Raw genomic sequence first — 16,188 nt, forward strand, 5'->3', positions numbered from 1 at the left:
AAGATACAGAGCCAGATGCCCATTGGCTTGGCCTCTCTCTCTCTCTCTCTCTCTCTCTCTCTCTCTCTCTCTCTCTCTCTCTCTCTCTCTCTCTCTTCCTCCCCTCTTTTTCTAAGCATGCTTAGTTAGTCATGAACACTTGTGGTACACAGTAACATGGGACAGAGAAATCTCTCTGATCACCTTTAGGGCACTGGCCCCATTTTGTCTCTTATACTTAGCTTTATTCTCTATTCACTGACTTCCCTTCAACTAAATACTTGGATTAAAACACAGGGAATTAAACTTCATTTCCAAATACCTTTCAGATGAAATGGCACAGGGACTTCCCATCAGAAGTCATTCCTTAGCAGCACACAGCAGTACCATACAGCCAATTAATGTTTAATGCTGATTTATCCAACATTGTTCACCTTGATGCAAATTTGTATTTTGATTTCTTATTCTTATAAATAACTATCTCTGTGTATTTGAAATTGTTTTACCCATTTAAGTAAATGAGTTACCACCTAAAACCCAACATTGTTATAAAGGTGAATAAAAATAGATTCCCTACTTTCCAGGTACTCACAGTCACAATATGGTAAAAGTTTTAAAGATAAAATTGTTTTATAATGTAAACAATTGGAAAAATCTGGTTAGGGGGCAGAACTTTGATCCAAAAATCCAGAGCTTGTAGGACAAAAGATATTGCCCTGATCACTTGGTGACATCACACCCACATCTGTATCTGTTTGTGAATATTGTAGTAAACTTATCTCTAGTCTGCTAGTCGGAGACTCATGGAATATTTCATTAGTCTTACTAACATCTCAGAAAACACACCCGCAGGCAAGCACAAACTCTATCAAATATTGTCACTGAGGTTCATGTTCTAGAAATGTGTCCAGTACTTCTCAAACCATTACCTAGCAAGACTGAGGACACATTTCTAGATCTTGGCCTTCCAGGGTTCATTGTGATGCCACACTGATGCCAGATAAGATTAAATAGAATACGTCATTACTGAAGATCTGGGGAAAAGCAACTGTAATCATAAATACAAGGAGTCAGGAGTGACCTTAGCAGCCATTATTTCTACTTCCTCCCAAGAGAAATCTCTCAGGGTCACTCTTCAACATTTTTTAAAAAGAAAGAAACAAATCTTGAAAGCCACAAATACAGCTGGCTTACAATAGTAATAAAATTGGGGGACTATATCTAGCAGATAGAAACAAGGATTCATGGATTATTACTAGCCACTCACTAGCCTTCTAACAGAATTATAGTCTCCAGCCTCTCATTTTTCCTACCTCTCAGTCTTCCAATTTTCTCCAGCACTCTCTTCCTCCATGGCTGTCTTCTTGGTCTTCTCTCCTTCTTACTCTATTCCTTTTCCCAGGGTGACTTCACCCACTCTCGTGTTGACCTCATTGTTTGTGTCTGTACATTGATAGCAAATCTAGGAGTTCCTTGGTCTTTGCCTAGTTTAATGCTAATTGGAAATGAATCTTTGAGATCGCCAACTCCAGTGCTGCCTGCAGTATTTATTCAAAATGAAGAAATCTATTTGACTCTCATTTTCTTCACTCCTGTCTTCATTTGTGGATAAAAATCTGCATCCGAGCAGTGGAGGGCAATGCCTGGCAGAAATTCAGTAACTGTGAGCAAAGAATTGTATTTGTTTAAACTGTTATTGTTTTATTTCCATTAGCCTTTGATCATGATAACTTATTTCACCTTCCTAGAAAATTTTGTCTTTTTCTTTTTTGGGTTCAGAATCATTTGTTGGTCATTTGTGCCAAAGCAGCATTTTCTTCTAATGTCTGTAAGGTGAGCAGAGAAGTGCAAAGATCTGGGAGTTCTGGGTTCATGTCCCACCACTGCCACCAGCTGTGTGAGTCATTTAATCACTCCATGCTTCATTTTGGCCATCTGTGAAGCAAGAGTAAAAATAGCCACCTGACCTACTTCAAAAGTATGACTTGAGGACCAACCTACATAATGAATATCAAAATATTTTGCAAATTTGAATATTATATATTAAATAGTGGTATTATTTCCAGCAATAAAAGCAATATTGATCTCAACTGTACTCTCCTGTAAAATTTTCATTCTTCCATTTTGCCTACATTCTTATCCACTTTTTCAGACTCTCCAAACAGTAGGCAATAATCTCTTTCTCTTCATGAGTAAGTTCTCAATTTTCTTATTCAAGACATCCAAATAATTCTGACCTGAAGACTGAACACAGTCTCACCTGAGTATTTCTCCAGACTAATCTGTGAGTCCATCTTCCTATCAAATTTTGTTCCTTATTTGAAATTCAATGTGAAATCACACACTGGATTTTGAACATGTGAGTGAATGAATGAATACTATTAAAGGATAGACCCAAATCTTGAGTACTCAGTGTTCTAAGTATGTTTCCTACTTGACTTAAAACTTCTCCCTCATTGACAAAAATGACAATAGTGATAAAATTGAGACTTTTGTATTGAAATTAGCTTCGTATAATAGTTTATAGTTTATAAAATACTTTAATATTAAAAAGCATTATTAATTTAAAGCCACCAATGACATTTTATTACTATAAATGCCAAAAACTACAGTGCCTTTAATGGAAAATAAGATATGGCCATTGTTACAAAATCTCATAGTTCAATATATATAGGAATACCTCATATACTAATGAACTTAAATTCAGAATTGTGGTTCAAAATGAGAGTTTTTAATTTATCCAGTTTTTTAATTGAAGTTCTTCATTTGAATTAAATATAGGTAATTCTCAATGAAAATTTATCTAATAACACCAGTCAGTGGCTGCTGATTCTTGTAGTGAACATGGCTAAGGAAAAAAAATAGAATATTTTAAATGAACCTGGAAATTTTCCTACTGTGTAATTGAAATTAGAACTGATAAGACTTAAAAGAGGCTTTGCTTGTTAAGTGTCATAAGGTTCTGCAATTAAATGGGGACTTGAAATAGTATCAGTTCTGATTTCTCAGTACCTTCTAACCAATGAGAGAACCTTTCTGATGAAATATGGGGAGAGCTCAGCTGTATAACTGACTGTCATCTCTAGTCTGTAGAAGGATCACATTTTCTATATTTTGCACACACATCTCTAAATGAAAATTTTAAATATTATGATATGCTAAAGGCCAAGCAAAATTTTCTATCTCTGATACAGTTATCATTGTTGCTCAAACATTGACATCTGCACGGCCATTAGCTTTCAGCAGGTAAAGGGAAACATTTCTTTAAACTTTCAGACAAATGTGACTAGACCATTTATTATTCCACTGTCTTTAGCACTTGAAGTATTTCAATTTTTATTCAACAATATAACCTTTGGAGCTTTGCCTAATAATGACTTCAGTGGTGCTGGCCTTCCAGCAGATAAATTAAAATGGAAATGTGCTTTTTCTAATTATGCATCCCATCTTGGTTGCACATTTGCTGTGGTGACCACATGGAATGTTAAGTCTGCACAATCGCTAGCCTCTCTGCAATATCCAAGTTTCCCAAAGTCACTTTCTTCATCATGTGAGGGATGGCCAAGACGCTGATCAGTAGTAAGGAGCTATATACAATCAGATGGAAAACACTTAAACATCCCAGCATGGTATTTCCATTTAAATCTGATTACAGTGAAATAAAACTGTAGCCATTAAAGGTTTAGAAGAACTACAAATACATGCCGTAAAAGAAGACAGATAGTAAATGAGGTAGTAAAACATTTCAGCAGTGCAAACAGTTTACAGCTCTCATTCAAGTCTTCCTGAAGCCGGCTGTGCAATTCACTACAGACCTTGCACCCATCCCTGAGCTCCACTTAAACCTGCAATTAACCTTTCACGCCTAATGAAGCTGTTTTCCTGGAAAATTAAAATATATAGTGGCGCCTGCTTTTACGCAGACTTGGGAGGAGAGCAGTTCAAAATGAATGACTTTTTTCTGAAGCTTTGTTCAATATAAAAAGGCTGGTAGGATGTTGGTTTATAAAGCAAGAATGTTCTTTCCAAGGCAATTGCATTTGATGTGCAGTATTTTATGACTGTACTTATTAATTGTTTGCATAATTGTGAAGAAACACACATCAGTAATTTTGTGATTAGGTTGTTACTGCTTGAATCTCCTAATACCAACTTGCTACCATTAAGTAAAGAATCTAGAGTTTTTTTTACTAATGACCACTGAATTTTCCTTATTTCTCTTTGGTAGTGTTCATGACAGATCTAGAGGCTTAAGAACATTTATTTATTGTTCCAAACGAATTTTAAAAGTCCCTGATCCACTTCTTTGAAGAATGTCATGGGTATCTTTAGAGGGATCACATTAAATCTGTGTAATGCCTTGGGGAGTATTGCCATTTTGATGATGTTAATCCTGCCAATGCATGAGCAGGGTATGTGTTTCTATTTCCGCATGTCCTCTCTTATTTCTTGGAGCAGAGTTTTATAGGTTTTTTTGTATGGGTCCTTCACATTTTTAGTCAAGTTGATTCCAAGATATTTGAGTTTGTGTGGCACTATTGTGAATGGGGTTGTTTTCTTAATGTCCATTTCTTCCTTATTACTATTGGTGTATAGGAAGACCATTGATTTTTGTGTGTTAATTTTGTAGCCTGCCATCTTGCTATATAAGTCTATTGTTTCTAGAAGCTTTTTGGTAGAGTCTTTAGAGTTTTCTAAGTAGAGTATCATGTCATCTGCAAACAGTGAGAGCTTGACTTCTTCCTTTTCTATCTGGATTCCCTTGGTATCTTTTTCTTGCCTAATCGCTATAGCAAGTACTTCCAGTGCTATGTTGAATAGGAGTGGTGAAAGAGGACAGCCTTGTCTTGTGCCAGAATTTAGAGGAAAGGCTTTTAGTTTTTCTCCATTGAGGATAATATTTGCCACTGGCTTGTGGTAGATGGCCTTAACTATATTCAGAAAGGTTCCTTCCATTGCCATCTTGCTGAGAGTTTTGATCAAGAATGGGTGTTGGACCTTATCAAATGCTTTCTCTGCATCTATTGATATGATCATGTGGTTTTTATTTTTCTTGTTGTTGATGTTGTGTATTATGTTGATAGATTTACATATGTTAAACCAGCCTTGCATTCCTGCGATGAAACCTACTTGATCTAGTGGATAATCTTCTTAATGAGGCATTAAATCCTATTTGCCAGGATTTTGTTGAGGATCTTTGCATCTGCATTCATCAGCGATATTAGTCTGTAATTTTCTTTATTCGTAGCATCTCTGTCTGGTTTAGGTATCAAGGTGATGTTGGCTTCATAAAAGCTATTTGGAAGTGTTTCCGTTTGTTCAAATTCATGAAAGAGTCTTGCCAGGATTGGTAGTAGTTCCTCTTGGAAAGTTTGAAAGAATTCATTAGTGAATCCATCTGGGCCTGGGCTTTTGTTTTTCTGCAGACATTTGATTACCGTTTTAATTTCATCAATAGTGATGGGGGTGTTTAGATATGCTACATCCTCTTCCTTCAACCGTGGAAAATTATGAGTCCAAGAATTTATCCATTTCTTCCAGGTTCTCATTTTAGTGGCGTAGAGTTTCTCAAAGTAGTTTCTGATTACCCTTTGAATCTCTGCCATATCAGTAGTGATCTCTCCTTTTTTATTCCTAATACGAGTTATCAAGTTTTTCTCTCTCTCTCTCTTTCTTTGTTAGTTTTGCCAGTAGTTTATCAATCTGGTTTATTTTTTCTAAGAACCAACTTCTGCTTTCGTTGATCTTTCGGATTGTTTTTTGGGTTTCCACTTCATTGATTTCTGCTCTCAGCTTTGTTATTTCCTTCTGTCTCCCTATTTTTGGGTCCTTTTGTTGAGCACTTTTGAAATTCGTTTGGAACAATGAACACACTAGAATAGCTAAAGCAATCATTGGGGAAAAAAATATGGGAGGAATTACTTTCCCTAACTTTAAACTTTACTACAAAGCAATAGTTATCAAAACAGCATGGTATTGGAATAAGGACAGGCCCTCAGATCAGTGGAATAGCCTTGAATACTCAGAAAATGTTCCCCCAGACATACAATCACCTAATTTTTGATAAAGGAACAGGAAATCCTAAATGGAGCAAAGAAAGCCTCTTCAACAAGTGGTGTTGGCACAACTGGCTAGCCACTTGCAAAAAATTGAAATTAGACCCCCAGCTAACATCATGTACAAAGGTAAAATTCAAATGGATTAAAGACCTCGATATCAGACCCAAACCATAAGATATATAGAGCAACACATAGGAAAAACACTCCAGGACATTGAGACTACAGGCATATTCAAGGAGGAAACTGCACTCTCCAAGCAAGTGAAAGCAGAGATTAACAGATGGGAATATATTAAGTTGAGAAGCTTCTGCACTTCAAAGGAAATAGTGCCCAGGATACAAGAGCCACCCACTGAGTGGGAGAAAATATTCACCCAATACCCATCAGATAAGGGGCTAATCTCCAAAATATACAAGGCACTGACAGAAATTTACAAGAAAAATACATCTAATCCCATCAAAAAAATGGGGAGAAAAAATGGACAGACACTTTGACAAAGAAGAAATACAAATGGCCAAAAGACACATGAAAAAATGCTCCACATCACTAATCATCAGGGAGATGCAAATCAAAACAACTATGAGGTACCACCTCACACCACAGAGAATGGCACACATCACAAAGAATGAGAATAAACAGTGTTGGCAGGGATGTGGAGAGAAAGGAACTCTTATCCACTGCTGGTGGGAATGCCATCTAGTTCAACCTTTATGAAAAGCGATATGGAGATTCCTCCAAAAACTTGAAATCGAGCTCCCATATGACCCAGCTATAGCACTCCTAGGAATATACCCTAGGAACACAAAAATACAATACAAAAACCCCTTCCTTTCACCTATACTTATTTCAGCACTATTTACCATAGCAAGACTCTGGAAACAACCAAGATGCCCTTCAACAGACGAATGGCTAAAGAAACTGTGGTATATACACAATGGAATATTATGCAGCTGTCAGGAGAGATGAAGTCATGATATTTTCCTATACATGGATGTACACGAATCTATTATGCTGCGTGCAATAAGTCAGAAAGAGAGAGAGAAAAACGCAGAATGGTCTCACTCATCTATGGGTTTTAAGAAAAATGAAAGACATTCTTGCAATAATAATTTTCAGACAAAAGAGAAAAGAGCTGGAAGTTCCAGCTCACCTCAGGAAGCTCACCACAAAGAGTGATGAGTTTAGTTAGAGAAATAACTACATATTGAACTGTCCTAATAATGAGAATGTATGAGGGAAATGGAAAGCCTGTCTAGAGTACAGGCAGGGGTCGGGTGGGGAGGAGGGAGATTTTGGACATTGGTGATGGTAATGTTGCACTGGTGATGGGTGGTGTTCTTTATATGACTGAAACCCAAACACAACCATGTATGTAATCAAGGTGTTTAGATAAAAAAAAAAGAACATTTTTTTATTGTGCTTAGGCCATATTAAGGCAGGGGATGCTCTTGCCTTGCAAGCAGTAAACCTGGGTTCAAACCCTGTATAGGGTCCCCCCAAGTCCCATTGGAGTGATCCCTGGCTACAGAGCCAAGAGTAAGGCCCGAGCCCCACACTGGGTATGACCTTCACAAAACCAAACCAAAAGAAAATGTATTTACAACCTAAACAGTTGGCTATTTAGTCATTTATGTTGCTTTCTTTTTAAGACATATTCATACATGTTTACAGAGAAACAAAGATTTTCTATTTTAAGATCAAAATACTTGTTTTTACTAAGATCTGGAATCAAGACTGTTCCCCTGGACCAGGGGTCCTCAAACTTTTTAAACAGGGGGCCAGTTCACTGTCCCTCAGACCATTGGTGGGTCTGACTATAGTAAAAACAAAACTTATGAACGAATTCTTATGCACACTGCATATATCTTATTTTGCAATGAAGAAACAAAACAGACACAAATACAATATGTGGCCCACGGGCCATAATTTGAGGACCACTGCAGCCTGGACCCACTTTCTTCCTTTCCTGGGGGTTCAAACATGGAAGACAAGGCCTTGACCACTAAGCTTTGTTTCCATCGCTTGGGTAAACATCTGATTTGGGCACATCTGCTTATATAAGTGTGATAGGTCTTGGCATCTAAATCAGTGACTACTAACTATTTATAAAGTGTGCCCATTATATAAATCTGCATAGTATATATGGAGGCAGTGTCCTTCCCAGGTAGTCCTGGGCTGGCTAACTCTGTCATCACTGTAATGTCTTTGTCATCCAGTTCCAATCTGCTGCAATGTCAAAAGGCCAAGAAAATGGGAATGTGTTCCAGACAGTGCTGGGTACTTTCTGATGCCGTTTCTAATTCCTGTTTGAATATTCTGACTGTCCCACTATCTAGTATTTAAGAATTCGATGTGTAGAAAGGTAAAACTTATGATGAATATTGAAGCCCCAGCATTTTTATTGAATCTACCAGCATATTTTGATGTAAATGCTGCTAGCCTGCAGCTTCTGCGCATCATCTTGACATGGTAAATGAAATTCCTTTAGACCACCAGTCTGAAATAATCAATTGTTCCCCCCACTTAATTATATTGCTTGGATAACAAGAAACTTTGCTAGGCCTAGAGAACACACTAAGTGGATTTTATTGGATGATTTGTGTGACATATTGAGAAAAGATCTCCTGGAGTGACCTGGTTTGAATGGGACTCAGGCGGTAGGCCATGGCTACCTGTGCTCTGCCTGTGATGAGGAGGCCAGCCTCCCCACTCAAGGTTTCCTGGGAGAAGGGTGTATGTTCTTTTCAGAACAACTTTTACCTGGAAAAATTCCCCATACATCTAAACCCAAAGATATTCTTTACCTCAAAGCGAAAGACAAATTTGGGCCAGAGTTAAGACAAAATGTCAAAATGCAGCAGCCCTAGTTTGATCTGACATTACATGGTTTTCCAGGCACTACCAGATGCTGCCCTGGCACTGCATAGGGTCCCCCCAAATCCCATAGGAGTGATCACTGACTACAGAGCTAGGAGTAAGACCTGAGCATCACTTGGTGTAGCCCAGGTAATCCACTGCAACATGGAGCCTGTCTACCAAAACACCATCTTATCTTTGCATTGAACCATTCACCAAGAATTGCTAGGAAGGACTTGGGACTCATGAGGACTACTTGAGAGTCCCCATTCCCCCATGCCCAAAAGTGACCTTATTTCTCAGTTATTTTATTTTCATGTCAGATTCTTCTTGCCGTTGCACTGTTTTGGTTCACATGCTTGGTTGTGGTGTGCAAGGAGCACATGCATGCCCTGTGGCACCCAGGGATCTCAAGATCACACTTGGCATTGTGCGGCATTGAGAGGATCAAACTTGCTTCCCTGTGCCTTCAAGACATGCTTAGGCCACTGAATCACATTCTTGGTTCATGGAAGTATTTGTTATTGTTATTAAATTGGAAAAGACCTCAAATTGCTTGTTCAGAACTTGCTCTAGAGCCAGCACCAACACTTAGTGTCCAGTATCAGGGGTCTAATGGGGTGGGGGGACAGCTTTTTGGTGAGAGAATGAGAGGGCATTGAGCTGCTTGATTGGAGGCTAGGCAAGGCCGCTTTGTTGGTGGGATGGGGAATTTGGTGGCTTTTCTTGTGGGCCAGAGCAGGGACAACAATACTCAAGGAAGTTCTCAGTAATTAATTTTTCAAGTCCTGAGGTCCCTTGCTTACAAGGTCAATAATTTTACTTCCTGGTTCCTAGAGAACATCCTGATTCCTATAAACCTGAGCTAATTTATAGCCACCTTCTAGGACTGGTATTGTAGAAATGGGGTTGTTTTCTGGGCAAGTTTTCAGGCACGGGAGGGCCAAGATTCTCTAGTTTATACATGGTCTGGTCCATGTGCTCAGTCTCTCATTAGAATATAAGTGTTACTTTGGGAGGAGAAAAGGCAGTGAATGCCCATCTTAAAGAGCTTCTGACTTGACTTTTCTCTGCCAGTTAAGAAAAATTAGGTTCCCTACAGTAGAAAAGTATTCTGAAGGGGAATGACAGGTATTGCTCTAATTTCTCTATCTTTTTAGTAATGAGCCTCTCACATGTAGTGTCATTCAGGAAGATGGAGATATTGTTCCTTTTGTTCAATCCAGTGTTCTAAGCCACATGCAGGTTGAAAGAGAACCTAGAAACAGCTGGGTGATGGTTGCCTTGTTGTGTTGTTTCAATTACCCAATTAAGACATAAAGAAATGAAAGGAGTAATAAAACCTAAACACTCAGCAAATTGACACAAAAGATACATGTGTGCATGGGCATGAGCATGCGCATGCACACACACACCTTTGAGCAGTTATCATTGTTGAACTGCAAGATTCATAAATCTTAACGACTCATGGGCCACCAGCATGTGGTCCAGTAAAGATGACCTGTAAGTGTGAATGGAAACATCATTTAATCCAGGGAAAAGATAAGGCCTGGGTCAGTGCTTCTCTGACTGTCTGCTGAAAAAAACCTTAATATCCCACTGCCCCAGGGAAAGTCAAAACTTCTCCTTGCACATTGCTGTTTATGCAGAGTCTGAAAAGGCATTGTAGGTTCCATTTTTTATAGCAAAGGACAAAAAGTTGTCAAATAAAAAATAACCCTGATTTGCAAGTTTACTTCTAAATTAAGAGTCGAATATGGTTTTGGATCTTATTTTCAACTGAATGGGTTTCCAAGGCCACAAATCATTAGTAAATCCAGGATGTGCTGCTGTGAGAGACACTAATTAGGCTTTGGACTTCATATACCTCCAAAATACACAGATTCAGTGTCAGTTCAGGATTAGCATTTCCTCTTTTGGCAATGCAAACTGTTTACTTCTCCTTGGGTGCTGTATCTCCTGTGGAAAAACAGCATTTGTAGCTACATGTAAATAGAAAAGAATTATTTTTCAGAACTCCTTTGCACTAGGACATAAAGTGGTTTAATGAGTAACATGATTTCATATTTGGAGGCTGTGATCCCTGAAATCAGTTTAAGTGGTCTCTTTCCACTTTAAAGAAGACATATATTATCATCATATTTGGCTGTCTCTGGATGAGAAGATGCCAAGAATGATGTAACAAAATTTTGTAAGTTAGGACAGAAGCATGCCAGGAGAGACGTGGAAACAAGGTCTGCCTGAATTGAACTCAGCTCAGCTATGGTCTGTGAGGAAAAGAAAAAATGAGTATGGTCCAGTCCCTCTTCAAGAAATAAGAAAATCATTATTTTTCACAGAAAGGTGGTAAAAAAAAACATCTCTTTGGATACTTTAGCCATTTATGATAGCTCTTCTAAGGTCAAGAAAGCAATTATTGGGGCCAGAGAGATAGCATGGATGTAGGGCGTTTGCTTGCATGCAGAAGGACGGTGGTTCGAATCCCGGCATCCCAGATGGTCCCTCGAGCCTGTCAGGGGCGATTTCTGAGTGTAGAGATAGGAGTAACCCCTGAGAGCTGCCGGGTGACCCCCTCCCCAAAAAAGAAAGCAATTTTTATTCATACTTTATAGAAGGAGTCCTCAAATTACAGCCCTGCAGCTCACCAAGGACATTCATTTATTTGGGCCATATATATATATATATATGTATATATATATGTATATATATATATATATATATATATATATATATATAGTTTTTTGGTTTTTTTTTTTTTTGCACTGCTGCCTTTCCTACTTACTGGCCCACTCATCCCAGGCCTGCATTGCACATGAGTGAGATGTGCGCCACAGGCTCTGACTCCCCACTTCACTCTGTCTCTCAACTCCTCCTCTCAGTCTCAGGAAGGTGTCCTCAAAGTACGGCCCTCCAAAAGCAGTTTCCATTTCAATAGTTCCCATTGAAATACTGGTAGTTTGTTGATTTAACTTTACTTGTTCTTCATTTTAAATATGGTATTTGTTTCCATTTTGTTTTATGTTGTTTATTTTTTAACTTCAAAATAAGATATGTACAGTGTGCCTAGAAATTTGTTCATAGGTTTTTTTTTAAACTACAGTCTGGCTTTCCAATGGTCTGAGGGACAGTGAAATGGCCCCCTGTTTAAAAAGTTTGAGAACCCTGCTTTAAAAGTTTGGTGCTGGAGAAATAGTGCAGAAGATAAGATGCTTACCTTACAATAGCTAGGTTTGGTTTAGTCCCCAGTATTGCATATGGTTCCTTGAGCACCACAACGCATCATTCCTGAACACAGAGTCAAGAAATAGCCCTTAAACACCACCAGATGTGACCCCCAAAACTCCAGAACAAAACAGAATATAAATTTTGAAGCTTTGAACTTGTCAATTTCTAAGACATTTGGGGCAATATCTAACATCCTGAAAGAATATGTCGACTTAGCAACAACCATGAAAGGGTAAGGTTATCAGATTGGACACTGATTAATGTGACTAATGTAAATTCATAATTTGATGTAACTTCTCAACACAATAATGTCTCTTCACAAATACCTTCTCTTCTATTTGGAAATGCACCAGTAGTGTACTCTTGGTGAACCACAAACTGTGTGGTACAGCAATGAACCAAGATCATCGTTGGTGTCGACATAGTTTATCTAACCCTGATGCTTCCCTTGTTTTTGGCTCTTTCCAATGCAGAGCATCTTGAACTTGATAATAGAGTGTCTTGGCCTATTTTCTCTCACTCAATATTATTACCAGCTTGCAGGTTTCTGTTAGGGACAGAAAAGACTCAAAGGTCGCCAAACTTTAGAGAAAATGAAATGACCTATGTGGAAAATCATACCTGCGGATCCTTCAAGGCCTTTTTATAGATTCCATGACCCTGATCTCTCTCTTATGAGTGCTGCACTACTTGGTGAATTATCTCTCTTTCAGTTTCATTTCTCTCCATGGCCACTTGTCTATGTCCATAAAATTCCAGAGTTCTTTCTTGCTCTGCCCCGTTTAAACCTTCCTGAGAATAAATGGACCTACAGGAAGAAAATAATTCAGTGATGCCTTACATAGGTTCAGATATAACAGCAATACCTTCCTCTGACACCATGGCTTGAAGCCTCAGAAATCAGTTTTAGGAGCCGGCAAGGTGGCACTAGAGGTAAGGTGTCTGCCTTGCAAGCACTAGCCAAGGATCAGGACGGCGGTTCGATCCCCCGGAGTCCCATATGGTCCCCCACCCAAGCCAGGGGCAACTTCTGAGCACTTAGCCAGGAGTAACCCCTGAGCATCAAACAGGTGTGGCCCGAACAAAAAAAAAAAAAAAGAAATCAGTTTTAGCTTAAAATCAGTTTTAGCTTAAGTCAAAGCCCAGTTTCCAACACCAAAGAGAAGGAAATGGACCAGAGTTCCTTCCATAACTTGTTTATAGAGAAGTCTGGCTTCTCAGTGTCTTAGAACCTTTCTTTTTACTTCAAAATCATATGGATCTCAACATAAATAAAAATGTTTCATGTGTAGACCTGATAAATGAGAGTATCTGATCAGCCATTGCTTGTGCAAATTAGGAATCTTTAGAACTCCAGAATAGCTTCCTTTCAAGGTTCAAATCAAACAATGTAGCTGAGTGATATTCTTTGTGTTTGTAACTAGAGGTCTCCTTTGGTGTTGATACTCTCTCTCCTGATGAGACTTCCATGTCCTTTGATTGTTTTTCAAACACTTGTCTGCTCAAATTCTTCCTGTTTGTCTCTGACCCAGAAGTGTCCAACCAAACATTTAAGTACCTTTTCTCTTCTCTTCCAGGACTTGCTATTGCCAGTGCCCTTGTGGATATTTCACAACAGAAGCCCTCAGAGAGTAAAGACAAAACTTCAGGGGTCAGAAATCGAAAGCACCACCTCTCAACACGCCAAGGAACTTGTGTCTGAGAAACAGAAACTGCCTGGATCTTCCGGAGTGTTTGTCTTTGCAAACGGCTTTCTCTCAGGCTGGTTTCTGACTTCTGGACCTCTGTTCTTCTGGAGGCCAGGCCACATTTGGACCCCAGGCCTGAGTGCAGTTCTCTCTAAATGGGTAATGACCCATGTGGCCAAAGAATGCTCACGAGTTTTATAAAAGCAACAGTTTTGATGGTCACGGGTGATGAAGTCAGTTTTTACAGCTCTCATAGGCTTATCATAGATAATATTAAATTACTCTAGAAAAAAGATGTATATTGTTTCTTAATGCAGATGAAAAATATGTAATTCATATAAACCAAATTGTTTATATCCCAAGACTTTAAAGAGAGACATTTTATAATGCCTGAATGATGAGAATTGTACAGTTTTTGCCTAATACACATAAACTTAAAACCTCTTGTATATTTAACGGGAAATGAACAGGAAATGAACAAACGGCAATGGTTTTAATGTTATTTTATCTCAGTATAAATGTAAAAATCAAGATTTTGTTTGAATAGGATGTAGGTAATGTATTTCAGTATTTCACATGACTCTCATGTCCTAAACTCAATTGGAGAATGTGATCATTTTCCACAGAACTGGAATGTGAAGCCCAAATGAGTCTGTTTGGATGGATGGTATATGTGACTTCACAGGCAGTATATTAGAATTTTAAGTGAAAGAGGACATTCCTGTAGTCCACGCCAACTGCCTCATTTATTATCAGAGTTGATAGCATGGAAAAGCCTGTCCAGCGATCATTCCGTCTTTCCAAAAGAGCAACCTCCCAATACCACAAACCTAAAGAGAATGGAAATCTTTTTCTACAGTGTGCCCAAGCTTCTGCTCCAAAATGGTAGCTTTTAATTGCTTTTGAGTCACTGGATCAAACCTCAGAGACACATCTGCTGTTTTATAAGAACCAGCCACCAACTCCTTTTGACCTATCTCTTAAATGCCAGATTATATCTACTGCACACAAATGTTGTGAGAAAAATTTTAGTTGAAATGTCTCCAAATTATACAGGTTCCCCTCCTGCCAGCTTTTTCATTTAGACAATGAGGAATGAAATGTTTCCACTGTCTTCTGATTTCTAACATGAACACATTGATACCAGGAGAAAAAGTCTCCAGCTTAAGAATCAGCTCATTGTTCCCCACAATAAGCATTAATCTGAAGGACTAAAAATTAGTTTATAGCAGAAAGAAAAAATGATATTAAACAACTTTCACATTGAAACATACAGTCATCTGTGTCCTAAAATTGACAACCATTGAGGAGTTCCATAGTGTGAAAGATCTTATTTGGAATGGCAATCTGAACTTCCGGGTGACTTATAGGTTAGGCTATTAAGCAGTGGTGGAAAGATCTAAAATTTCTGTATATGATATGTTTTTTTAAATATGAAAAATCACTTAAATACAATTGATGTCTAGTACTATCTATGGACTTTCCATGTTCTTTGGATTTCTGGAGGGTAATGACACTTCACTGTTTACAGCTAATGCATAGTTCCCTGCATGCTATGGTTGTGCCACAGCAAAATATGACCCCATTGTGATATTAAATGTTTATTTTATAATGCCATTTATCCATAGGCAGTGTAATTTAATGAGGTTTGAATGTAATATATAATGGGAATAACCACATAATAAGTAGTTGCATTGTATATAAGATTGCTAGGTTGCATCTAACCATGACTATGTCATTGTTTTGGTAATTAGGTACTTACGAATCATAGTATATATTCCTTATGTTGGCATGATGAGTTTTGCTACTTTCCATGTATTAAAAATAAGACTAATTCTTAGAGTAATTTTATCTATAACCTGGGGGTTTGGTGGGAAGAGTGAAACTGGTTGTTTTTAATTTTCCTATAATAGTTTCAATCTTAAAAATAATAAAAGATGGGGAGAGCAAAGTTTGTAAAAAAAAATCTAAAAACAATCAAATAATTTTATTAACTTCTTTTTGGACCCATTAAATGTTGATTTATTTTTCTCCTGGGAAAATAAATTGACAAAACTGATGAATACAAAAGTATAAATCATTTTTAAAATAAAACTATGCCCCAATTATTTGAATTCTCTAACAGTTGTCATGAAAGTGAGTTTCTATAACAAACACAAAGCATGCCAAGTTGTATGTGAAACTACTTCAGCTCTATTTTCAGAGAAGCACAACAAACAATATTACTATAAAGGCATTGTCAGACTTCATCCCACTTGGCTTAAACTGGAAAACTCAAATTTTAGAAAATTAAGTGACAGAAAGCAATGTGAAGTTAAAGACATCTTATACCTTTCTGAATCAAATATAGCTAATTCCATGACTAATTATGCAATACTTTC

At 38.0% G+C, this 16,188-nt stretch overlaps 1 protein-coding gene across 1 annotated transcript in view; it reads left to right on the top strand.

The window, feature by feature from the left end:
* ATRNL1 (attractin like 1) overlaps positions 1-15,639 on the top strand; it is a 733,758-nt gene extending 718,119 nt beyond the window's left edge. The window contains exon 29 of the mRNA XM_049764403.1: positions 13,697-15,639. Within this exon, the coding sequence (XP_049620360.1) occupies positions 13,697-13,821 (125 nt within the window). The 3' untranslated portion in view covers positions 13,822-15,639. The remainder of the gene's footprint in view (positions 1-13,696) is intronic.
* The last annotated feature ends 549 nt before the right edge of the window (positions 15,640-16,188 follow it).

This window comes from Suncus etruscus, chromosome 17, assembly GCF_024139225.1.
Source record: "Suncus etruscus isolate mSunEtr1 chromosome 17, mSunEtr1.pri.cur, whole genome shotgun sequence".
NCBI classification, from domain to species: Eukaryota; Metazoa; Chordata; class Mammalia; order Eulipotyphla; family Soricidae; genus Suncus; species Suncus etruscus.